The 26883-nt window shown below is 41.7% G+C and overlaps 1 protein-coding gene across 3 annotated transcripts in view; it reads left to right on the forward strand.

The window, feature by feature from the left end:
- Positions 1-24750: 24750 nt before the first annotated feature.
- epha3 (eph receptor A3) overlaps positions 24751-26883 on the forward strand; it is a 216268-nt gene continuing 214135 nt past the window's right edge. Inside the window, exon 1 of one of the 3 annotated variants that reach the window (XM_055645049.1) lies at positions 24751-25033. In XM_055645049.1, the coding sequence (XP_055501024.1) occupies positions 24850-25033 (184 nt within the window). In that variant the 5' untranslated portion in view covers positions 24751-24849. The remainder of the gene's footprint in view (positions 25034-26883) is intronic. The other 2 variants (XM_055645047.1, XM_055645046.1) reach the window with 2 other exon arrangements.

Consider the following 26883-nt stretch of genomic DNA (forward strand, 5'->3'; position numbering starts at 1 on the left):
CATACCACATTAGTAGTATCTCAGATCACTCTCCGTTGACATTCTCAGTAAAATTTGAGGGAATGGCGGGTAAAAAATTTTTTTGGAGGTTTAATACACATATTTTAAATGACGTGCAAGGCTATCAATATTTAAAACAACAAATGAAACTTTTTTTTGATACAAATGATATACCAGGTACTTCGCCTTCTTTATTATGGGAAACCTTTAAGGCATTTATGAGAGGAATTATAATTTCATACCAAAGTTTTCAAAATAAAAAGAATAAGACAGAACAATTGTTGTTAGAACAAGAAATCAGACAGTTAGAGTTGGATAATGCCAAAGATTCCACGACAGATAAACACAATAAGATAGTATTACTGAAATTTAAACTTAATCAAATTTTATCGGCAAGAGTAATAAGACTATTCCAAATTACAAAACAGGAACATTTTGAGTTTGGTGACAAGCCACATAAACTTTTAGCTCGCCAATTGCAAAAAAAAGAAAGGGAAAATACTATAACCAAAATTAAATCAGAGAAAGGCGAATTACTAATACTACCTAAATATATTAATAATAGATTTGCCCAATTTTACCAAAACTTATATACATCTAAAATTAAAATAGAAGATAGTAAAATAAAAAATTTTCTAGATAACTGTAATCTTCCAATACTGGACCCTTTGGAACAAGAGGAACTAGGAACTCAAATTACAATCAAAGAAATAGGTGAAACAATAAAATCGTTGAAAAATGGTAAGACACCGGGACCAGATGGTTTTAATAATGAATTTTATAAAAAAATTCAGGAGATAACGGCCCCTTATTTATTTAATTTATACTCCCATGCTTTTAAAGAAAATAAACTACGTGAAACACTAACAGAATCAACTATTACGCTTATTCCAAAAAAAGATAAAGATTTAGAAGATCCGGGCTCGTACAGAGCTATATCACTTTTAAATACAGATCAGAAAATTTTAGCAAAGATTTTAGCAAGTAGATTAAGCAAATATATTAGTAAACTGATAAACCCTGATCAAACGGGGTTTATACCTAAAAGATACTCATTTAATAATCTGAGACGCCTGTTTAATATAATGTACTCGCATAAAGTAGAGGAAGAAGATATATCAATTATTTCTTTGGATGCAGAGAAAGCATTTGATCAGGTAGAGTGGCAATACTTATATAAAGTACTACAAAAATTTAACATGGGAGAGAATTTTATAACATGGGTAAAATTATTATATGATAAACCGATGGCAAGAATTTTAACTAATAACATGTTATCTCAAAAATTTCAACTATCAAGGGGTAATAGGCAGGGATGTGCACTATCACCCCTGCTATTTGCCCTTATGATAGAACCCCTGGCTGAAAGTATAAGAATTCATCCGAATATCCAGGGCTATAATACCAGGGACTCAAAGAATAAAATCTCATTATATGCAGACGATATACTTTTATATATTACAAAGTCACAAACGAGCATACCAAATTTATTAAACTTAATAGAGGAATTTGGGTCTTTTTCTGGATATAGAATAAACTGGAACAAAAGCGAAATCATGACATTAAAACCTCAAGAACCTACACACTTACTGAAGTTCCCCTTTAAAATCGCAACAGAAAAATTTAAATATTTGGGTATTCAGATTACTAGAAAATATAAAGCATTATTCAATGCTAATTTCATACCTTTATTAAATAAACTTAATACACGGATTAAATTTTGGAAAACACTTCCCTTATCATTATTAGGTAGAATAAATGCAATAAAAATGATCTTCTTACCACAATTACTATACCTATTTCAGTCTATACCGGTATATATACCAAAATATTTTTTTTTTAAATTAGACTCTAACATTACAAATTATATTTGGGACTATAAATCACATAGAATCACAAAAAAAAACACTTATGTAAACCAAAAGAGGTCGGGGGACTTTCACTTCCGAATTTTATGTATTATTACTGGGCAGTGCATATTAAGAATATGATTTATTGGTTGGATAGTTCTACACAACAGACAGAATGGATAAAAATGGAGAAGGAGGATTGTCATCCTTGTAATATAGGAACGATCCTCTTTTCCCCCAAAAAACTGAATAACACAATATATAAGAAGAACCCAATTATATATGGTACAATAAGAATTTGGAAACAAATAAAATTATCTTTAAAATTAAGAAATCTATCACTGTTAATGCCAATTGCGAATAACCCTTTATTTAAACCATCTCTTATTGATAAGACATATAACCAATGGGAAAGTCTCGGAATTAGAAGGATCAGGGATATGTACGAAATAGGAAACCTACTATCATTCCAACAACTACAATTAAAATTTAAATTGAAAAACAACCAATATTTTAAATATCTTCAGATTTGCGACTTTGTGAAAAAATATATACAAGGATATCAAAAAGTAACTCCTGACTTATTGGAAGAAGCAATGAATATTGAAGCTGACTCACAAAAAATAATATCCTATTTATATAATAGTATTCTAAATATAGACCTACCATCGACAGAGGTACTTAGAGAAGAGTGGGAACGGGAATTAATGATAAAAATTACGAAGGTTAAATGGGAAAAATACCTGATATATATTCACAAATGTTCAATTAATGTAAGACATAATCTAATACAATTTAAAATTGTACATAGATTATATTATTCAAAAACAAGATTGAACAAATTTTATCCAAATATATCCGCCACTTGTGATAAATGTCTAGCCCAAAAGGCAACTATAACACACTCCTTAGTTTCCTGCATAAAACTTTATAGATTTTGGAATGATATTTTTGAAATACTTACAAAATTATTCAAGACAAGATTGGAACCTAATACTGAAATGATTATATTTGGTGTAATGGAAGATGGGAATAAATTGAACGCGTCTCAAAATCTATTCCTTAATTATGGTTTAATAATAGCAAAAAAATTAATACTTAAATTTTGGAAGGGTACATCAATACCAACGCTTAAAATGTGGATTGCAAGTATGTTGGACACCGCTCATCTTGAGGAAATGCGATTCCTCCTAATGGATAAATCAGACCAATTCATAACGAGTTGGTCTCCATTCGTCGTTTTTTTGGAATCATATGGTGCAACACAATTGTAAAAAATAACTGTTTCAGGACTGGACGAGGGTTGGTCAAGACTATAAATAATGATCTCCTTTTCTTTTCACTATTTTCTCTCTCAACTTTCTTCATTTACTCGTTTTCTTTCTTCACACACTATATATTTCACATTTTTCTATCCTTTACTATCTAACTTCTTTTTCTTATTCTCATCTTTTAAAAAAAAAAAAAAACTGTATACATAGGCACAATCTTACATAAGTACATGAATATAAGAATAGTAGGTTACACTGAGGCACTACACAACAGACACCAGGAATCCGGTGCCATCTTGTACCCTTCAAGTTCAGACAAGTTAAAAATGTTATAGTGGTCACATGCCCATAAAGGTCTGATGTCATGACGGCAGCACTGGGTTGTAGTTGAAGAGTTAGCCTGGCCAGGTTTAGTTTAGTTTTGTTTATTGTCACGTGTACCGAGGTACAGTGAAAAGCTTTTGTTGCGTGCTAACCAGTCTGTAGAAAGACAATATACATGATTACAATTGAGCCATTTGCAGTGTACAGATACATGATAAGCCACTGCGTGCTGCTGTATCCGATCCAGATACTCTGCCACTTGGAACGGTGCCCGATGTAATCGAACCCCAGGCTGCTGCAAGGGCCTCCAGTGGGCCATTCCATCAACACATCAATCCATACACAACCGAACGAGTGAATGCACCATCCCTTGCCCTACATGTGCTCTTTTCTTCCCGGGATAAAGTTTTAGGAAAAACGATAATGTACTTGAAAAGTTTATAAAGATAAATTTAAGGGACACGCTGCCCGAAATATATGCATTTCATTTCTAATGTAATTTCTAATTACATTATTTGTACTAGTTTGATCCATATCAGTGTGAAATTAGCAATTCAACCTCAATCCCCTAAAATACAATGAAGGAACAGAGACAGATAAAACACAAGAACTAACTTTTGAGAAGAAAAATCTTCAGCACTGAAAGGAAACCATGATAAATCTCAGAGAAATGTTGTGCTTCTTGCAAACAAAGAGAAACCTAAAGCACCTGCAGAAAGGAACAAAAAAACTGGCAGATAAACAAAGGGTGTCAAAACAATTTTGTCACAGAATTGTTGCAGCTAATGTCATCACCGAGCAGTTATAATTGTGCAATGAATATCCAGCAGGCAAGCTGATAAGCCTTGCTTTAACAATCTAATGTTATCCCTTTTTAATATTGTAATTCTCAATATTGTCTTCTATTCAATGCATCTTTGATGTTAGTAAGTAGGCGGTAATTATTCATGATCAGATGTTGGACTTCACAGAACCCTCTGATACTTGTCGGCACGTCCTTGATTTATAATTTTCTTAATGCCTGATAACTTTATTTCATCTACATTATTTTCTATTTTTGAAGGCAGGCAAACCTCGCTGGTGTGAACTTGCTGGGACAAGCCAAATTGCTTTTGCTCGTAGGTATTCAATTTGACAGTGATTATAATGGCTGGTGCAAATCCCTTCTCTCCAGCCCGCTGTGCTCACACTGTCAATGTGCAGTAAGAAGATGAGTGCGTGAAATAGAAAAAAACCCACTGAAACTAAAGTGTACTGCCAAAATCTTCTACCTTCTTTGCCCTTTGCGAACGGTGATCAATCTGTTGTTTATTTTCAGTTATTTCCTCTCCTCGTTATTGTGTGAAAGCATTCACTGTTGGAGTGCATTTTCACCACGCACCAAAATGCTTTATGCTAACTGAGTGAAAATCCTGCTTGAAAACCACTGTGGAGGCATGAATCTTAAACACATCTGCCACTTCCACCTCCCCCACTCACCACCAACAGAAGGATTCATTCGCCTTGTTACCCATCATTTTTTAGTTCAGTTTAGATTAATGTCACGTGTACCGAGGTACAGTGAAAAGCTGAAGATAGACAGAAAAAGCTGGAGTAACTTAGCGCGACAGGCAGTTATCTGGAGAGAAGGAAAGGGTGACGTTTGGGTCGAGACCCTTTTTCAGACAGTGAAAAGCTTTTTTGTGCATGCTAACCAGTCAGCAGAAAGACAATACGATTACAATCAATGCATTTACAGTGTATAGATACATGTTAAGGGAATGTACACAAAAATGCTGGAGAAACTCAGCGGGTGCAGCAGCATCTATGGAGCAAAGGAGATAGGCAATGTTTCGGGTGGAAACCCTTCTTCAGACTTCAGGTTAACGGAATGACATTTAGTGCAATGCAAAGCCCGCAAAGTCTGATCAAGGATAATCCAAGTCATCAAAGAGATAGACAGTAGTTCTGCACTTCTCTCTGGTTGTGGTAGGATGATTCAGTAGACTGATAATAGCTGGGAAGAAACTGTCCCTGAATCTGGTGGTGTGCGATCTCACAATTTTGTTTGATGGGAGAGGGGAGAAGAGAGAGTGGCCTGTGTGCGACTCGTCCTTGATTATGCTGCTGGCCTTGCCGAAGCAGTGTGAGGTATAAATTAGATCAATAGAGGGGAGGTTGGTTTGTGTGATGACCTGGGCTGTGTCCGCAATTCACTGCAATTTCTTGCAGTCCTGGATGGAGCTGTTCCCAAATGATGCATCCTGATAATCATTGTCTTCATGGCCACCTTACTCTGAAATTTACTCCCTGAAGTTTATTTGGGATACTACTATTTTCCCTCTTAACAATCATAACATGTAAAAAATGTATTTTTTGGTCATGTGAGAAAAAAAATTCTAATTAGCCACACCAAAGAAAATTCCCAGAAAATATAATTTCACATTTTAACGCATGAACAGTTATTTTGATGAGGAAAGTTTTTCCTCTCTGTTTTAATACATATTTAAATATTATCCTCTTCACAAGTTCACCTTCACAAGTTATAAGAGTAGAATTAAGCCATTCAGCCCATCGATTCTACTCCGCCATTTAATCAAGGATGATCTCTGCCACCTAATCCCATTTTCCTGCCTTCTCCCCATAACCCTTGACACCCGTTCCAATCAGAAACATCTATCTCTGCCTTAAAAATATCCACTGACTTGGCTTCCACAGCCCTCTGTGGCAATGTTCCCCAGATTAACTACTCTCTGACTAAAGGAGTTCCTCCTCACCTCCTTTTGAAAAGAACACCCATTAATTCTGAGGCTATGACCTCTAGGCCTAGACTTTCCCACCAGTGGAAACATCCATTCCACACCCACTCTATCTATGCCTTTCATTATTCTGTAAGTTTCAATGACGTTCCCCCTGAACCTTCTAAACTCCAGCGAGTAGAGGCCCAGTGCTGCCAAACGCTCGTCATATGCTAACCCACTCATGCCTGGAATCATTCTAGTAAACCTTCTCTGGACCCTCTACAGAGCCAGCACATCCATCCTCAGATATGGGGCCCCAATTTCCTCACAGTACTCCAAATGTGGCCTGACCAGCACCTTATAGAGCCTCAGCATTACATCTCTGTTTTAGTATTCCAGTCCTCTTGATATAAATGCTAGCATTGAATTTGCCTTCCTTACTTCCGATTCGACTTGTAAATTAACTTTTTGGGAGTCCTGCACCAGCACGTCCCTCTGCACGTCCGATTTCTGGATTCTCTCTCCTTTGAGAAAATGATCTACGACTTTATTCTTATTACCAAAATGCATGACTCTGGACTTTGCTATACTGAATTTCATCTGCCACTTCTCTGTCCACTCTCCTAACCTGTCCAAGTCTTTCTGCAGAGTCCTTGTTCTTCCACATTACCTGCCCCTCCACCTATCTTAGCATCATCTGCAAACTTGGCCACAAAGCCTTCAATCCCCTTATCCAAATCATTAACATATCATTGTTCCTGTAGTAGCCACAGAAAATATTATTTAAATAATAAAGTTGAGAAATAGAACAGTGGCCAACAAAAGGACCCACTCCCCATCTCCCTGCATGCACCCCCCTCCTTCCTTTCCCCCCTCTTGCCTTGACAGGATGTCATCTTAAATCTCTTTGCTTTAATTATTAAAAACAATACACATCTTTATCAGAATTATAGAATATTTAATATGATCGTTGAGGATTAAAACAGTCTTTTAAAACTAAGTAAACTCTCGTCTTGAATAGGTTGGAAGGAGACTGTGATAATCTCTGTGTGACAGGTAAACTAACAATCCCCCACACTTTAATTTTCACACTGCGTTGTCTGCTGTTGATTGTGTGCTGAGCATCTAGGATGAGCCCAATCACACATTTGGTTGATGCTGTGTTATACAAATATGGAGGGGGTATCCTCTGCAATTTGCAGCTCTGCAGAAGCTTTGATGCAGCAGGTTTGTTTGATTATAATACGTGGTTTCCGCAGCCTTCTCGATGCCACTGTGTGCTCACTGTTTAAGAGCTGCCAGCACCAGTCTATCTATAGAGGATAAATGACAATCTACCTATTGTCAGAGGACAAATATGGCTCCCCTGAGCCCAAGTGTCCTAATTTCAGTGAGGTTTCGGCTATTACATACTACATGTATGAAATGTAGTCTACCACATCACGGAAAAATGTACTTGTACATGATCCAGTTGTGAGTTTAAGGGTTTTAACAATTTAATCATCACGGGTATTGCACACCATGCGGTACTCAATAATGTCTGTGAAGGAGAAAAAAAAGCAGTTTGTCTTGTCAGAGTAAAGACGAAGAAGCTGACCAGTTAATGTGGAGAAGTACAATTTGACGGCTGCAATAATTGCAATTATTTCTTTTCTTGAAATTGTAAAGCCGCTTCTTATTCCAGTTATAACATCTTAACCTTTACAGCAAAAGTAGGTTGCTCACTAAATTTATCATAAAAAGTGATTCAATCATTGGCTTCAGACAGAGAGAAAAACAGCTCAGTAATGATCTGGTGGAATAACCATATAACCATATAACCATATAACAATTACAGCACGGAAACAGGCCATCTCGGCCCTACAAGTCCGTGCCGAACAAATTTTTTTTCCCCCTTAGTCCCACCTGCCTGCACTCATACCATAACCCTCCACTCCCTTCTCATCCATATGCCTATCCAATTTATTTTTAAATGATACCAATGAACCTGCCTCCACCACTTCCACTGGAAGCTCATTCCACACCGCTACCACTCTCTGAGCAAAGAAGTTCCCCCTCATATTACCCCTAAACTTCTGTCCCTTAATTCTAAAGTCATGTCCTCTTGTTTGAATCTTCCCTATTCTCAAAGGGAAAAGCTTGTCCACATCAACTCTGTCTATCCCGCTCATCATTTTAAAGACCTCTACAGGTCCCCCCTTAACCTTCTGCGCTCCAGAGAATAAAGACCTAACTTATTCAACCTATCTCTGTAACTTAGTTGTTGAAACCCAGGCAACATTCTAGTAAATCTCCTTTGTACTCTCTCTATTTTGTTGACATCCTTCCTATAATTGTACATCATACTCCAGATTTGGTCTCACCAATGCCTTGTACAATTTTAACATTACATCCCAGCTTCTATACTCAATGCTCTGATTTATAAAGGCTAGCATACCAAAAGCTTTCTTTACCACCCTATCTATATGAGATTCCACCTTCAAGGAACTATGCACGGTTATACCCAGATCACTCTGTTCAACTGTATTCTTCAATTCCCTACCAGGAATAAAGAATGTTTCTTTATTCTTTTGCCCATATGATTCCCATACTTGAGGCCTCTGCACAGATGTTCGTGTGGACAGAGATACGTATGGAAATCCTCACAGAATGAAAGGTTATCATTTATGGCGGCAGAAGACGGTGCCACAGTGGTGCAGCGGTAGAGTTTCCACCAGTGACGTGCGGTGAGGTCAATGGCTGGGGAGGCACTGGCTGGTATCAGTGGCCCGGCCCTCCCTGTATTGATCACCGCATCTCCCCGAGGGGAGAGAGGGGTGGAGCCGTGGCTGGGAGGGTGGGATAGAGAAGAGAAGGGAGGGAAAGAGAGAGAGAAGGGAGAGAGAGAGAAAGGAGAGAGAGAGAAAGGGTAGAGAGAGAATGGAGAGAGATGAGAGAGGGAGAGAGAGAGAGAGAGGCTGTGTCTTTCTCAGCTCCAGTAGCTGAGAAGTTTTAACCAGCCTTTCAAGGATTCTGTCGATGGGAAAGGAACAGAGGCAGAGGGTCTTCATAGTTTGACATTGTTGGACTGTTGAAACTTTCCATTGCTTTAAAAATTCCTCCACAAGTGTGAAAATCCTTGAGACTTCTCTACATTGTCGAGGGAGCAGGGAGCGGCTGTCATTGGCGAACTGCCGAGAGTGCCTGGATATCGAGGGTTTGAAGTTTTTCGATGCCTTTGTCGTGTTTTGGCACTGTTTCTCTGCCCTAAAGTCATTTTGCACAGTGCGGCTGCCTGGCTTAATGTGAAGAAGGTGCTTTTGCGTTCGGCAAGACAGGGTGAGCTGTTTTCGGATGTGGATGAGCTTGGGAATTTTCCTTCTTCAGCTGGAGGACTTTGTTTTTTGATAATTGCTTTGTGACTGTTCCTGGGAATTAATTTGCTGAGCTGCTGGGGTGCCGGGAGCTGGTTTGTGCCTCTGTCCGGATGCCGTTGGCGGGGGCTCGGCCGAAGGAGAGGAGCTACGCAGCAGTGACATCAGCAGCAGTAGCGAGGCCATCTGAATATGAGCCTCATGTTGACTTGGACTGGGACAGTTTTGGTATCTCGGTTCAAACTGGGCCCCAGATGTCCAGGGGAGTAATTACGAAGGCTATGAATGCCCTTCTTGGGAGGGGGGCTATTGTCTCTTCCGAGCTCGAGAGGGGAAAGGTTGAGATGATATTGAAGACCCGGGAGGATGTGGCCACAGTGTTGGAGAGGGGGATTTCAGTGGGGGGGGGGGTCCATATACAGGTGGACCCATGGGTGTCTAGGGTGAGACCGGTTCTCCTGCGGAGTTGCCCTACATGTATTCCGGATGCGACACTCATTCCGTACCTGCCTCAGATTGGGGAGGTGCGGTCTAAGTGCTTTAGGCTCATGCACCCTGGGGGGGGGGGGGGGACCCGGAGGAAAAAGGGATTCTCAGTTTCAAGAGGAGGGTGTTTGTGAAGGTGGGGGTGGGGGAAGGCGATGAGGGGAGCTTCGAGGTGGAGTGTAGGGGTCTCCCTAGAACCGTGCGTTGGGGAAAGGCACGGTGTCATGCATGCGGTGGTTATGGACATCTCTGTAGGGAATGTCCTAATCACGGGGTCGCTGCTAGAACTTCTAGCGCAGCGGCCCAGGAATGCACTGCTGGCCCATCAGGGGTTGCTCGTCATGCCTCGGTGGGGCGGGGTGGAATCGCTGACCTGGCTGGGGCTGCCGGCTCTGCCTTGGTGATCCGGGGCAGCGGAGATAGCCCTTCTGGGTCTGCAAGTTCCGCCTTGGGGACCCGGGGCAGTGAGGGCCCCCGCCCCCTACATCCTGAACCTGTGGGGGTGGCTGAAGGTGAGGCACAGGGGGAGGGTGGAGAGAAATGGAAGCAGCAGAAGAAGAAGAAGAAAAATCAGAAAAAGATCACCCAAGCGAGTCACAAGCAGGCGGGTGTGCAACTGCCAAGTGCGGAGATCACCCAAGGGGCGCCTGTCAGCTCCAGTGAGGTCCAGAGTGCAACTGCCGTGGCCCAGCAAGGAGCTGAGGTGGCTCTGACGGGGGTAGGGAAGGTAAAACGTGCAGGTGGTAAAGTGGCTGGGGTTAGTGTGGAGGAGGAAGACCCTTCAGAATGTCTCCGAGGATTCTCCAGTGCTTTTACGCAGCGGCGGTGGAAAGCATCTTGTCCGGAAATATTACCATCTGGTTTGGGAATTGCTCTGCCAAGGACAAGAAGGCTCTGCAGAGAGTAGTGCGTTCGGCCGAACACACTATGGGAACTTCACTCACCCCCCTGCAGGAACTATACAACAGGAGGTGCAACTCCAGAGCAAATAAAATCATGAGAGACCCCTTCCACCCCTGCAATGGACTGTTCCAGCTGCTACGGTCAGGCAAACGCCTCCATTGCTGCTACGGTCAGGCAAACGCCTCCGTTGCCATGCGGTGAGAACGGAGAGGTTGAGAAGGAGTTTCTTCCCAGCCATTCGGACTGTAAACGCCTATCTCATCAGGGACTAACTCTACTGAACGTTTTTCTTTCCATTATTTATTATGTAAAAGAATATGTGTGTTGTGATTGTGTTTATAATTTGTTTGGTTGTTTGGTTGTTTGTCTTTTGCACAAAAGTCCGCGAGCATTGCCACTTTCATTTCACTGCACATCTCGTATGTGTATGTGACAAATAAACTTGACTTGACTTGACTTGACTTTCCTTATGGAGGTCACCACACCGCCACATGCTAGTGAGACAAAAAGGAGGATTGGGACTGGCGAGGAAGAGCAAGGACGTGGGTCCAAAGTTAGGGGGCTGTATTTTTCCAGACCTTCCACCACCGATGTGGTTGGAGGTCAGGAAATGACGTCTTCTGGGTTGGAGGTTGAGCCTCCACTTCAGGGATCTCCCGAGGGTACCACAAGATCAGGTGATATGGTAGACCCCTCTGGAGCTGTGTCCTCTGGGCGGGGGCATGTCCTTTCGTCTCAGGGGCCCTCCGAGGGAGTTATCTCATCGTGTGTTGAGCTTGGCTCCCCTGGGGGTGTGTCCTCTGGGTCAGAGGAGGTCCCCTCATTTCAAAGGCCTACTGAGGGTGTTGGCACGCTAGAGGGTGGGGTAAGCTCCCCTGGTAGTGTGGACCCTGAGACAGGGGATGAGCAGAGTCAACCCGGGGGGGTCGGGGGGAATGGTGTACCAATCTGTGCTCACTATAATAGAGCCAATGGAGGTGCTGAGGTGTGTATTGTATTGCCGGATGAGTTGGCAGGGGAGAGTAAAAAAGCAAGTGGAGAGCCTCTGGGTGTTGCCAGTGGAGGGGGTGCTTTAGGTGCTGTGGAGGTCGGAGCTATTTCAGGCAGCGATCCTCTTTCAGATTCTGGGGGTGCCAGTTTACCACAGACCTTGAGGGTGCCTCTTGGTTTTTCTTCCCCAGGCCCAGATGTAGAGGGTGAGGGCAGAACGCAGGAGTCCAGCCAGTCATTGGGCTGCGTGATGCGGATAGGGGCTTCGGGATCCTTCCCCGGCATTGATCCTGGGGGTGCTGTCATGTCGGAGGAGGGGGAGAGTGATGGGGCCAACTTGTGTGGAGGGGTTAGTGAAATTCCAGAGAGCTCTGGTCTTTCGACTTCTGAAAATGACCTTGGTGATGCTGAGCGTGTTGTGTCACGTGCGAGTAACTTGGCCGATAGCCCAGGAACCAAGGACGAGTCTCATGTAATTGTTATCTGTGAGGTGCGGGAGTTTTTCTAAAAACAAGCCGTACCAGCAGGACAAAGATTGAGGCTGCTAAGAGACGGTGGGCTGATCTGCCGGCCTTAGTTAAAACTCTCGAGGCTATCCTTGCCACCAAGGATAGTGATCATCCTGGCTCTGAGCAGTGCCAGTTTAGTGACTTTTTGGAGTTCCTAAAAAGAGAGAGGGCTACAGAGCCCAGGAGGAGAAGTGTGAGGATTTCAATTTAATGTGTCAGTACTTTCACGCTAGTCACACTAAATTTAAACGGGAGTAGAGCGAGTTTTCGCAGATTCCAGCTTTTATCGGTCCTTAGGGAGGGGAAATTTGCAGTGTGTTTTCTGCAGGAGACGCATACTGTTGTAAGTGATGAACCCACCTGGAGATTGGAGTGGGAAGGTGAGGTCTATATGAGTCATCTTAGCTCAAGTTCGAGTGGGGTGGCCATTCTATTGGCTCAGAATTTCCTGCCCAATGTTATAAAAGTGCAAGAAGTTGTGCCTGGACGTTTGCTCCATCTGGCTGTAAGCCTGGACGGCATGCCGTTGCATTTCATTAACGTGTATGCCCCCAGCTCCGGCACCATGCAGGCCGGCCTACTTCAGGAGGTGAGTGCTCTGTTGAGCACTATTGATCGGGGAGAGTGTGTCTTCCTTGGGGGGGACTTTAACTGCACGCTTGAGGTGCGAGATCGTTCTGGTACTCAGTGTGCCCCTGCTGTAGCGAAGAAGCTGAGAGGGTTGATTGATTCTTTTGAGTTGGTTGATGCGTGGCGGGACCTCAACCCAGACTCCACTGCTTTATCGCGGAGGTCGCGAGGGCGGTGGTTCCCGCATTGATCGAATATATATCTCCCGAGCGTTTGTTTCCCGTGTCTCAGCGGCCTCAATGCAGCTGGTGCCATGCTCCGACCACTGTCTGGTGCGTGTGGATTTTAATCCAGCGCACGTTCGGGCTGGGTCTGCGTACTGGCACTTTAATAACCGGCTGCTGGAGGATTGGTGTTTCCGGGAGTCATTCAGTCGGTTTTGGATGAGGTGGAGAGAGAGGCAGAGATGCTTCTCTTCCCTAAGGCAGTGGTGGGATGTGGGGAAAGCTCACATCCGTCTTTTTTGTAAGGAATACACGTGGGGTTCGACTGGGCGGCGGGACTCAGTGGTCGAGAGGCTTGAGAGGGAGCTGATGGACGCAGAGTCTCGCCTGGGTCAGGTTGGAGGTGACTCTTGCAAATGGGGTGTGTTTCAGGAGAAGAAGGAAGCCTTGAGGAACCTGCAACTTGAGCGGTCCCGAGGCAGTTGTTGTCCTGCTGCCCAAGAAGGGGGATCTCCGCTTGTTTAAAAACTGGCGCCCGGTCTCTCTCCTATGCACAGAGTATAACGTTTTTGCACGGGCGATGGCAAATCGCCTGGGCTCCGTGCTGTCTCAATTGATTCACCATGGCCAATCCTACACAGTCCCTGTCCGGTCCATTCAGGATAACATCCACCTGGTTAGAGACCTGATTCATTTAGCACAGGGAACTGGTCAGTCAGCTGCTTTTCTGTCTTGATCAGGAGAAGGCTTTTGATAGGGTAGAGCATGAATACCTTTTCGGGATGTTGCAAGCGTTTGGATTTGGACCGCATTTTGTGGCCCGGGTCAGCCTTTTTAATGCTGCAGTTGAGTGCCTTGTGAAGGTTAATGGTGCGTTGTTGGCTCCCTTTCATTTTGGGAGGGCGGTCCATCAGGGGTGCCCCATGTCAGGTCAGTTGTACTCGGTCTGTGTGAAGCCGTTCCTGTGTCTTCTTCGGAGGAGGTTGACAGGCCTGGCCCTACCGGGCCCGGGGGTGGAGGTGGTTCTTTCGGCGTATGCCGATGATGTACTCCTTATGTTCACCGATCCTGGTGACCTGCGGAGGATGCGTGATTGCCAGAAGATTTTCTCGGCTGCATCTTCTGCCAGGATTAATTGGAGCAAGTGCTCTGGACCTTTAGTGGGTCAGTGACAGGTGGACTCCCTGACAGAGGAGATGGCAATGTTTGCGTGGAGCACCACGCACCTCCTCTATCTGGGAGTGTACCTGAGTCCCACTGAGGATGCTTGCAGGAGTTGGAGACAAAATTAGTTGCCAGGCTGGGGCGCTGGTCAGGCCTGCTTGGAGTTCTTTCTTTTCAGGGGAGGGTGTTGGTCATAAACCAGCTGGTGGCCTCCATGTTATGGTACCGGCTGGCTATTCTTGTCCCGCCTTCCATTTTTGTATATGCTTTACAGAAGAAACTGGTGGACTTCTTTTGGGGAAATAGGAAGCACTGGGTTTCCGCAGCGGTCCTTAGTCTCCCGTTAGAGGAGGGCGGCCAGTCCTTGGTATGCGTGCGTACCCAGGTGGCGGCTCTCCGCCTCAGGACTCTGAGGAGGTATATGTATATAGAGAACCCCCACAGATGGCACGCTTTGGCCACGTATTTTTTCCGACAGGGTCGTTGTCTAAGGGGGGTCTCACGGCTCCCGGTGGCGGGCATCAGTCGACCCCCCCTAAGGGGCTTGCCTGTTTTCTACCGTGATGTGTTAAGATTAAGGAATCTGGTTGTTTTCAGCCAGCGTGTTGCTCCACGAGGGGAGGGGGATGTTGCGGCTGCGGGAGTGGCCGGTACTCAACAAATCATGGCGGGTGTCGAGGAGAGGCGTGCGCCTAGAGGGGTTTTGAATTAGCTCTTACCCGCTCCGTCAGATCTGCTCATCGGGCCTCGGTTCCGGGATATATCTCGGGCACCAGCTCCACACAACCTGAGCCGCCTTTCTGAGATGATTAGCATGTCGTTTCGTGACGCGAAGAGACGCTCACTGTATAGAATGTTCCTGCACATTCTGCACCTCCTTGCCTTCGTCTCCCGTCCCGACACACCGTGGCGGACGGTGTTACCACCTGAAGGCGGGGAAGGTCCCCAGTTGGGGTCCCTCTACAAGGGAGTTGTCCCCCTTTACATTGGGGACCTGGGGTGGAGAGTGCTGTACAGAGCGGTGGCGTGTAACAAACTTTTGAGTCAGTTCACGGGCTCGTCCGCTGCCTGTATTTTCTGTGGCGAGGAAGAGACCGTGTTCCACGTCTATATGGAGTGTGAGAGGCTACTGCCCCTGTACCAATATCTGAAGGGGTTGTTCCTAAAGTTCTGGTTGCATTTTAGTCCTACGATTCTTGTGTTTGGACACAAGGCAGGGTGTGGGGATAGCCAAGTGGGGGGGGTGGGACATACCTGTCGGTCTACTCCTGGGCATGGCCAAGATGGCCATACGCAGGTCCAGGCAGCAGGCGGTTGATGGTAAGGCAAGAGTCGGCTGCCTGCCCCACTTTCGGGCCTACGTCCGTGCACGTGTGTCCCTGGAGAGGGAACATGCGGTGTTCACGGGGACTTTGGAGGTCTTCCGTGGGCGCTGGTCACCGCGTGGGGTTGAGAGTATTGTGAACAATGATTGTAATGTTGTATTATAATGACACTTGATATAATGTAATTTCTTTTTGTTTATGACTTGATCTGTCGTACATTTGTTGTGTCGAATGAAGTCTTGGAATTGAAAAAAAAAATGGAGAGAGAGAGAGAGATTGGAGAGAGAGAGAATGGGGAATGAGAGCCTTCCGATTCCCACCCATCGGGAGGGAGCTGTACAGGGAGGACATTCTCCCTGACCACATTGATTGCAATGAAACATAGGTTGCAACCGCAGAGCCCATACAGAATATTAGTAAACCTATGTTAAATAATGCATGGAATAATGCAGGTTAATGGTAATTAGCAGCTACTGTAAAGGTTGGAAGCCAGGGGAGGTACTGACAGTCAGTCAAGAGCAGGAGAGATTAAGACAATGTACAATCCATAGCACCTTAGTGTACAATTTCATAATATATACTAAATAACAGGGCTGGCAGACCTTGGCTGGGAACCTGGGGCTCACCATAATTGTTCCCAATTGGGCCCCGCACCTCCTCTGGCCGGCCCTGCCTGTAACCAGCGTGGGTTTTCTCCTAGATCTTTGGTTTCCTCCCACACTCCAAAGACGTACATGTTTGTAGGTTAATTGGCTTCGGTAACATTGTAAATTGTCCTTAGTGTGTCGGATAGTGATAGTGTACGGGGATTGCTGGTCTGCATGGACTCAGTGGGACAAAAAGCCTGTTTTCACATTGTATCTCTAAACTAAACTAAACTAAACTAAACTGAAGATGATGATACTGCAACATACATACAGTGCTCAAATGGGCAGCTTTTTTAATCTATTCACTGATGAGCTGTAAATCGCATTGACAATGTCAGCAATGTATTGTCTATCGTAATAACCCTGAACGGAGCAGTTAATTAACATCAAGCAAATGAGATGGATCTCGAGTCACATAGAGGCCAGATCTAATAAGGTTGGCAAATTTACTCCCTTGAAGGGCACTACTTCTTCAAACTAGTAATTTCATAGTTACAATTCCTCTTTTTTTTATGTAATTTATTTCAGTATTCATATTTAACTTCTGTACATCCTGTGATTTGACATCATGTCCCAATTTTTGAACTCTGCTGGTCCAGTTTTTATATCCAAAAATCTAAATTGAACTGCTGTGTTTCTGATCTATATATGATGTTCTGTGAAGTCTATCCTTTAGTGCAGTTAATATAGCCCAGTGCAAACAGTGCAATGTTCCAAGAGACTTTTTAAAGGTGATGAAAGAGATGGGAGGACGGGGAAACAAAAGGGACCAAGAAGAGCATTGCAGAGATCATTGTCAAAGTGGCAGTAAACCAAGGTGATCCATACCATAAACTAGGGAGTGGAGTACATGTGCTGATATAAGGGCTGGGGATGAGGAAATGACCATCCCAGGAATGAGTGGGTTATCTAACGATGAGCGTTTGCAGCACTGGGCCTCTACTCCCTGGAGTATAGAAAGATGCGGGGGGACCTCATTGAAACTTACCGAATAGTGAAAGGCCTGGAGACCATGGATGTGGCGAGGATGTTTCCACTAGTGGGAGATCCTACGGCCAGAGTTCATAGCATCAGAGTTAAAGGACTTTCCTTTAGGAATGAGATGAGGAGGAGTTTCTCCAATCAGATGGTGGTGAATCTGTGGAATTTACTGCCACGGACAGCTGTAGAGGTCAAGTCAATTGATATTTTTAAGGCAGAGATAGATAGATTCTTGATTAGTATGGGTGTCATGGGTTATGTGGGGAAGGCAGGAGAATGGGGTTAAGAGGGAAAGATAGATCAGCCATGATTGAATGGCGGAGTAGGCTTGATGGGCCAAATGGCCTAATTTTGCTCCTATCATGTTTGAAATGACAGGGTGTAACTATGGATGCACTGAAATGTAAGGATTCTGACATTCTGATTGGCTTTGTGGATTGGAAACTAACAGAAATTAACAAACTATCAAGCATATAAGTAAAAGTCAAAAAGACACAATGTGAGTAACTCAACAATATATGTACTTCTTATTTAGTTTTAGTTTTAGTTTTAGAGATACAGCATAGAAACAGGCCATTCGACCCACCGAGTTCACACCGACCATCCATCACCCGCACAATGGTTCTATATTATTGCACATTCGAATCCTACACACTAGGGGCAAATTACAGAAGCCAAAGACTTTACTCTGAAAATATATGTGTATTTCTTATTTGAAAGGATGATTTTAGACAACAATATTTATGGTATGTGAATGGAATGACTCAAGTCAAGTCAAGTCAAGTTTATTCATCACACACAGATACGAGATGTGCAGTGAAATGAAATTCTCAATACCTGTTGTGATTTACTAGCATACGTGGACAAGATTGTCATATTTCAGCTCGAAGATCAGTAAATAATAATTCAGACCATCAGCCTGAAGAAGGGTCTCAACCTAAAACATCACCTATTCCTTCGCTCCATAGATGCTGCCTTACCCGCTGAGTTTCTCCAGCATTTTTGTCTACCTTCAATTTTTCCAGCATCTGCAGTTCAGACTCACTGAGTATTTTCCCTGCTTTCCACCCTCATTCAATCTACCAGTTTACTTCTTGTTCTCTGTTACTTCAGCCTATATGTACATTAACCTGAATGCATGGTCCTCCTCTGCTCTATCTTAATATTCTTTTGGGTTTCTGAAGATATCACAAGTTCTTAAAGGAAAAGTAGTGATAGTATTAAACTTTGAGCACAATGGCCTATAAACTCTGCATTATATTATAATTTACAACTAATAAACTTTTTTCAATAGAATCATAATATTTTTGATTACACAAGAATGTATTAATGATTTTTAAATAGGTGTGAAATTGAAGAGCTGAATAGAGTAATTTAGTCCCTAATCTGTGTTACAGAAATGACCATAGATCCACCAGCCTAGTGCTGTAGAAATGAGGAACTTGAAGCAACAAGCAGATCCATGTGTAACAAATTACTTGCTTGTTATTCTTCCTATTAGAATTATGTTTATGAAGGTATGAGTGCTAGTAAAAGCAACATTTTCAGAATTTTTCACTTAGCGTCGGTATAGATCACTCACATATAGCCAAGATAGGATGTCAGATAAAATTCCAACTGTTCAACCCAGTCCAATATGCAGCACACAGCTACTAGAGGAGTTTATTGTAGGTTAAGATAAACACTCCCACAAAGCGTACCCTGGTCTTTGTCAGTTCACAGCTTCAACAGTCAGAGTTTTAAGAATTCTCATAAATATTATAATAATTTTGGGTCGAGTTTATTCAACATTGATTGCTCTATTTCACTGTTTGTCAAATGGAGTAACGGTGGCATAGTGGTAGAGCTACTGCCTTTCAGAGACTGGGATCGATCCTGACTGTGGGTGCTTCTCTGTACGTTCTCCCCATGGCCTGCGTGGGTTTTCCCAGAGATCTTTGGTTTCCTCCCACACTCCAAAGACGTACAGGTTTGTTGGTTAATTGGCTTGGTATAATTGTAAATTATCCCTCGTGTGTGTAGGATTGTGTTAGTGTGCAGGGATCGCTGGTCTGTGCGGATTTGGCGGGCCGAAGGACCTGTTTGCTGCTGTATCTCTAAACTAAACTAAACTAAAACTCATTTAAAACTTGATCATTTGATAAATCAACTGATTAAAATTTGGCTAAAGCAGTAAAGTTTTTCATATGACAATAAAAAACATATCTGCATTGCAAAACATAATTTTAATTCCAATCATGTCTGATAGAACAGACACATTTTGACTTAAAATTGACCAGGAACTGAAAAGCAAGATCTAGTACACTTGGCAGTGTTGTGACAGATTATCCTTTGTCTCAAAAACTTATGGGCAGCTTCCCACGGAAACCTCAGTCTGAAATTGAATAGAAATGGAAAAAAAAAAATCTACGATGAACTATTGATAAATTATTGATGCTGTCCAACAAACAAAAAAATACGGAAGTAAAAAGAACATCTTCACTCTTCAAAAGATGGTGCAATTTACAGCATTATTCAAAAACTTTTTTGACGGTATCCAAATTCTTGGTAATTCCTGCCTAATGTATAACTCTGAGAGACACTTAAAAGAAGAAACAGAAAAATAACACTATTTAATGAAGATGCAACACTGACGCTTAAAATGAAACTCCAACCAGTGTCAGGATGAAAAAGAAAATATCCCTTGTTTTTCCAAGCAGGTTTCATCTTGGATAATATGTGTGAATATAACATAACCAATTTACAAAAAGAATAATAGTGTGTTAAAATCCTAAAGTTAACTTTTTCAAAATGCACCATGGAAGGTGTGTTATAAAATAAATTTAAATTCTTAATTAAAATGTACCAATTCTGGCACTATTTATGAATTGTGCACAGCTGAGTGAAAAAATCAGGGAAGATATTCTTATGTTTTGCTATGCAAGTTTTATAGATTAAGACAACAGGCATGATGCAGATCAGCTAAAAGCTTACAAAATGTGTAGGAAGGAACTGCAGATGCTGGTTTATACCAAAGATAGGCACTAAATGCTGGCATAACTCAGCGGGTTAGGCAGCAGCTCTGGAGAAACGGAATGGATTCCTTTCCTCCAGAGATGCTGCCTGACCCGCTCAGTTACTTGAGCATTTTGTGGCTATCTTCTGGCAAAAGCCTGTTTCCTGATAATACTACATAATCATAAGAGTTCATCCTTTCCATCTTTGGCAGGTACATGATTCACCACCCCTCTCGAATTCACGGTAATCCAAATATGAAGGTATTCATCCAGAAATTCCTAAAATTTTTCAGGTTCAGTATTTTATGGTCCAGGTGCTGCTGTCAGATTAGATACCTGTTACATTAGCCTGTTAAATCCATTCTGCAAGTTATATGGGGTTTTTTTTGTGCTATTTTATATCAGAATGCAAACATGCAGATGTACTTAATGAACTCTGTAATAATTTGTATTTAAGCTTTAAGATATATGGTGCTATCTGTGGTCCAGGCTGCAAATATTCGAACTGTAGGAGGCTAATCTAGACTAAAACAATTTGATATATTTAATGAAAGGAAAAAGGCTGCAATGCACAAAAGATATATGCCAACTATAAATGCAATTGTAATATCATAAGGTACATTCATGCAGACATGGGAAAAATACCAGCCTTTGTTCAAAACTCAGTCTTCAATTGTAGCATGTTTTGAAGTTACGGTAGATAATAGCTGAATAGAAATAATGAGAGTATTCTATTTGAGGATTATATTTCTATTGAGTATTGTTCTCCCATAACTGCAAGTCAAATATGGAATGTATAATCATAATAACCAATTCAAAAATCTTTTTAAATTTTATTTAATTGTGAATCCCATTATGGCATTTAATATACAATGAATAGAATCATAAAACAATGACATCTAACAAGTTTTTATAACTTTGCTGTGATCATTTTAATATCATTGAAATATAAACAATAAAAAAGATGTGCAATGAGTGAAGCTACTGTAAATGATTCTTATTATTTCATGTTTTCCATCAGCACATGTACCTTTAAAAAAATTTGCAATAAATTCCATTTGTCATTTTCTAATCCTCAGTCACTGTGTTCAGAATATGTGATGATATATAGTTGACATCAAGTCAAAAATGAGAAACTGAGACTGTTTTTTTCACTTATGTTATTTATTTTTTGAATAATTACTAATATTCAACATTGCAACGTTTAGACTTTTGATTAAATTTCAGATTAATGCTGTTCATATTTTTAATTTCAAAAAAAAAATACTCATTCAAGGGCTACTCATAGAATTGATGCATTCTGTGCCACATATTATACCAAATTTGCAAATTTAAAGATTTTTTCACACAAAGGCTGACTGGATTAATTTAATTTGTAGTCAGGGTGCTGATTCTAGTTCAAACTGAAGCACAATAGATTCATTGCAAGTAGAAGAAACTTCATGTGTCACCCTGTGTGTTCTTTCAATTATAAGGACCTGCGCTCTTTCAAATGTTTATGTAACTCACATCAATTAAATTAGATCATTAAAGGGTTCTCTGTCTCGTGCTTGTACTCTTCACCAATTGGTTACCAAAAAATTTACTTCCATCCAGATTTATTGATTTTAATTATCAAGTGAATGCTAGCAAATAGCTGCCCTCATGCAATTCAACTTGTAATCTTTTAAAAAATGAAGCCTACGTTAGCCAGTCATGTCATGACATACAAACTACGGCAATTTATTTTTGCTGGGGCTGGACTGGACTGGACAATGGAGAGGTGTCAAGTATCAATTGAGTATAATTATTATGCAACATCATAGTTGATCTTTACTGAATTCAAGCAGAAAGTATCATTTCTTTCCATTTTATGTTTAAACTATTGCTTTTGAAATTTTGAAACTTCAAATTTATTTTGCGTATGCTGTTTAAAAAAAAGAATAATCTTTAAGGTTGTGGAATGGTTTGTAGAATGCCACTTTCATATTTTATTGAGAAATCTGAATTTGTTCTTCATTCAGTGTGTTCATAGGGTAATAAATGTTGCCTGCCAGTAACTCTTTCCTTTTGCATTGTTATGTTTCTAAAGAGTGTGTTTTGTGCTGAAAAACAACTGTTTCCCAGCTGTTGTCTGGCAACTGAACCATCCTACCAACAATTAGAGAGCAGTCCTAACCTGGTATAGCTAGCTATACACTGTGGATGGCTCGTTTGTAATCATGTGTCATCTTCCTGCTGACTGCGTAGCATGCAAAAGGTTTTCCTACTGTACCTCGGTATACGTGACAATAAACTAAACTAAACTAAGCTAATCGATGGAATGCTGATTAGAACACACAGCCTAACATTGTGCTTAAATCAGCTCCTGATTCCAAATAGAGCATGACAACTTTAAACATTGATTATTACTCTGGATGGATATATAGGGGTTGGAGAAGTGGATGACAACAGTATAAATTTAGGACCTTCAATGGCACTATCTCCTATTAAAAAAATCGATCCTTTAATCTCATTAATAGGAATCTGAGGGGTAACATTTTCACACAAAGGGTGGTGGGTGGATGGAACAAGCTGCTAGAGGAGGTAGTTGAGGCAGGGACTATCCCAACGTTTAAGAAATAGTTAGACAGGCACATGGATAGGATGGGTATGGAGGGATATGGATCAGACATGGGCAGGTGGGACATGGAGGGATATGGAACAAACATGGGCAGCTGGGACATGTTGGCCGGTATGGGCAAGTTGGGTCGAAGGCCATGGTTCCATGACTCCATTGTGGTACACAACCTAATAACTTACTTGATAGTAGCAGATGGAATTATTCAGATAAATGATTCACCATTAAAAATGTAAAGCAATACGCATGGCAATGCATCGATAACTTACATTCTAAAAAGATAAAGTGATGGAGCAACTCAGTGGGTCTGGCAGCATCTGTGGAGGGAATGGGTAGATGTATTTGGTCAAGGTTCCTTGAGTTGAATCTACAGTTCCCTGTGTCTTGATTCTAAAAAAACTTCAACAATAACTTCCATTTATATGTTGTCTCTAATGCAAAGAAACATCCCAGACACTTCACGGAGGATTGTTCAATCAGAGGGATCAAGCCAAAGTAAGAAACTTGGATGGATTGATAGTTTACAAGGCCTTGTGGTTTGACAATAGACTTTGTGATGGAATGTTTTGAAAGGTTGGAAGATACGGAGACAAGCTCTGAGTGGAGAGAAAAAAACACTGGTAATTTTAGCATGGGTAATTAGATAGCCTGCAGTTCAGTTGGAATAAAATTATGATTTAAATGTAATTATCAACTTTGATATTTGGCACAGAATGCTGTGGTGGCAAAGTCAGTGGGTATATTAAAAGCAGAGATAGATAGATTCTTGATTAGTATGGGTGTCAGAGGTTATGGGGAGAAGGCAGGAGAATGGGGTTAGGGGAGAGAGATTGATCAGCCATGATTGAATGACAGAGTAGACTTGATAGACCGAATGGCCTAATTCTACTCCTATCACTTATGATCTTATGGCTTATGATATTAAAAAATGATCTAATGCCTTAGGGAGAATGATCAACCAATTCTGGCACTAAACTACGTAAGGAAACGTTAAGGTAGTTGACCAAAATTTGATCAATGTTGAAGGGTCCTTTAAAGTGGCTTGAAGAAGGAAACAGAGATGAAGACGTTTTGAGAGGAAATTTGTAAACTTATAACTTCAGAAGATTACAATTATTACCAGTGAAGGAGTGACAAAAAGCAATTTCATTTAAAAGTAAATAAATCCAAAAAGTACTTGATGCAGCCAAGTGGCTGCTAACAGTTTATCAAGTCGATGTGCCATTTTGAACTTGAAGGATAAAATGGGAATGGGAGTGGGGGGGGTGAAAGGGGAAAGAGCATCATGGAGGAGAGTAACGTTTTGGTTAGCTTGAAAAAAACTTCACAATGCACGAAGAAAAATAAGATTATACGTTGTGTTGGGCTCGAAGGGCCGAATGGCTTCCTCCTGCACTTATTTTCTGTGTCCCATAAAATAATACTGCAGAAATGGCGGATGCCCACGTTCCAAGCTGACAAAATTTACAAAGACAGACACAAAATGCTGGAGTAACTCAGCCGGTCAGGCAGCATCTCTGGAGAAAAGGAATAGGTAACGTTTCGGGTGGAGAACCTTCATCATTCCAAAGATGCTGCCTGACCCCTTGAGCTACTCCAGCATGTTGAGTCTATCTTCGGTGTAAACCAGCATCTGCAGTTCCTTCTTACACAACTCACAAAGATGCAGACATACACGATCTCGGAAAAAAGGCAATCGCGATAACTTTACAATTAATAAGGTGTACGCGGTGGGAATTAATTGGAAATGGGTCGGCTGCAAGCGATTACATTAAAAAATATATATATATTTGCATGATTAAATATATCCTCGCCGTTGTGATGGTGGGGTGGGTGAGCGTTAGGACCCAGGTACAGCCCTTTGCTGGCAGTGGGAAGGCAATGCTGACTCCTCCTTATCTGTAGTGTCAAACTTGACATCACCCTGAAAGCTGTGTATGGTAACTTCCACGGCGATCACAGCTCCCTCAGATCAATGCTGGCATGCTTCACAGAGATATGCTCCACTCACACTCGATCACAGCTCCAAAATGGCCTGGGCTTTGCGAATCTGCATTCTCCCTCTGATCCTCTGCTGTGTTATCTGTTCGGCACAATCGACGGGGCATTCTGCAAATGAAGGTAAGAATTATAAAAGGGAGATGGGAACATTATTTTACTCGCTGAAGTATTCGAGACGGCTCAGCATTCGCCGAGTGGGTGGTACTGTGTGTACGGCAAGAAGCTGCGCTTCCATCATCTGTTAAGGTGGTCAAGGGCGCAATATAACAACATGAAACGATCAAAGCGGTCACCGTCTCATAACCTTACCACCGCGGTTTGCAAACTATTGTAAGTGTTATGCAAGGAAATGGTAATTAAATAAAAATCGATGGCGGGACCCGTGGTTAAAACGAGAGAAAGTTTACACAGGAAAGAATGCAATTTCTAACAGAGCAGGGAATTTGGGAATTATTTTAAACAAGGTTGTCCGCTATTATGTTGTGAAATGCTGAATTCGGTGCCCAAAGATGACAGAATAAGAGACATCCATCACACATATCCTGCAAGTCTGCATAGATTGGAGGCATTGGAGTGAAGCCTCGCCGATAATTATCACGTATCTCTAAATAGGGCAGGAATGTGGAGACATGGTTTGTGTTGTGAAATGCATTCTCAAAAGAGAGATTGAATGGTACATTTTCCCTGCCGGCATCTTCTTCGCATGTAACTATGCTAAAGGCAAGTTATGAAACTTTGATCGCTAGTTGAATTCTAGCTTGAATTCTAGTTTATATCAATGAAGAATTCTCGATGGGAGCTACAAATCACGCATAGGTCCATTTGCAGAGAGAGAGAGAGAGAGAAAACAAATAACTTTTACCGTTGAATTTATATATGTAAATTGCTAAACTCTCATCCAGTTGGTTAGACCGTCTTATAGTATTGAGATGCCCAGCAAATAATTGACTATTATTTGGCCTTGAACTTTATTTTTTTTTGTGATCTACAATCTGCATTTTTTTTTAAATCTTCTGCTTCTCGTGTATTAGGAGTTCGAAAGACTTCATTAAATATAAAACATTGCGATTATGATAAATGGGGGAAATACAGAAGTCAGTGGAATGACAGAGACAAGGGAAAGGTTTCCATTATTGTATTTTATCTATTTGGTTTTGGCTGGAGGGATCATTTTCAAATCACAATTTATTTAAATATTTGCTCATAAGTGGTCGGAAAATTACAGGCGATTTTATCTTCACAACTTTCTTCCCCTGTACCAACCGCTGTGATTAATGGGGCTTCAGAACCTTGCGTACCAATGATAATTCCGTGCTTCCCATACACAGACCAAGTTTCACATTTCGGGAAAGATGAGCAATTTGAGTTAATAGGCGAACAGATGTCTTCATATATTTAGTTTATGAAATTTGAATTTATTGTAAAATCTATTGATTTGATGGCTCGGTATAAAAAAAATAAGAATCTGTCATAGAGTGTGTTCTAATGTCAGCGATGCTAAATTATATTAGCATGGAAAAGTATAAGATGAGCGGGCAGAAAGTTGATTTGAATTTCTTGACTTGCATTAGCGTTTTTTTTAATCAATTAATCAAGTTAGTAGATATAAATCTGAATGCTGGATCCATCCAAACAAGTGGGTGAGATTAAACGAGACTCTTTATGTTAAAATTCACCCGCAAAACAAGAAGAATTGAATCAACAGGGTATTTTCTGTCATTGAAGCTGTCGCATTGGCAGGCACCTAGCTCTGGCGATGAGGTGAACCCGGCTAGTTATTCTTGCACGGCACGCACTGTCGTTAAAAGTTTGGCGTGAGATTCTGGGCTTTCTCCTTATCTGTTGCCCAGCAGTTTGCATACCCCATTCGCCTGTTAGTTTCACACACGAGGTCTGTGGAGTTTGAGTGACAATTACATTCACTGCCATTTACAATTCCCTGTGTAAGATGTATTTGTAACAGTGCAGAA

The sequence above is a fragment of the Leucoraja erinacea genome, chromosome 13, assembly GCF_028641065.1.
Source record: "Leucoraja erinacea ecotype New England chromosome 13, Leri_hhj_1, whole genome shotgun sequence".
Lineage (NCBI taxonomy): Eukaryota > Metazoa > Chordata > Chondrichthyes > Rajiformes > Rajidae > Leucoraja > Leucoraja erinaceus.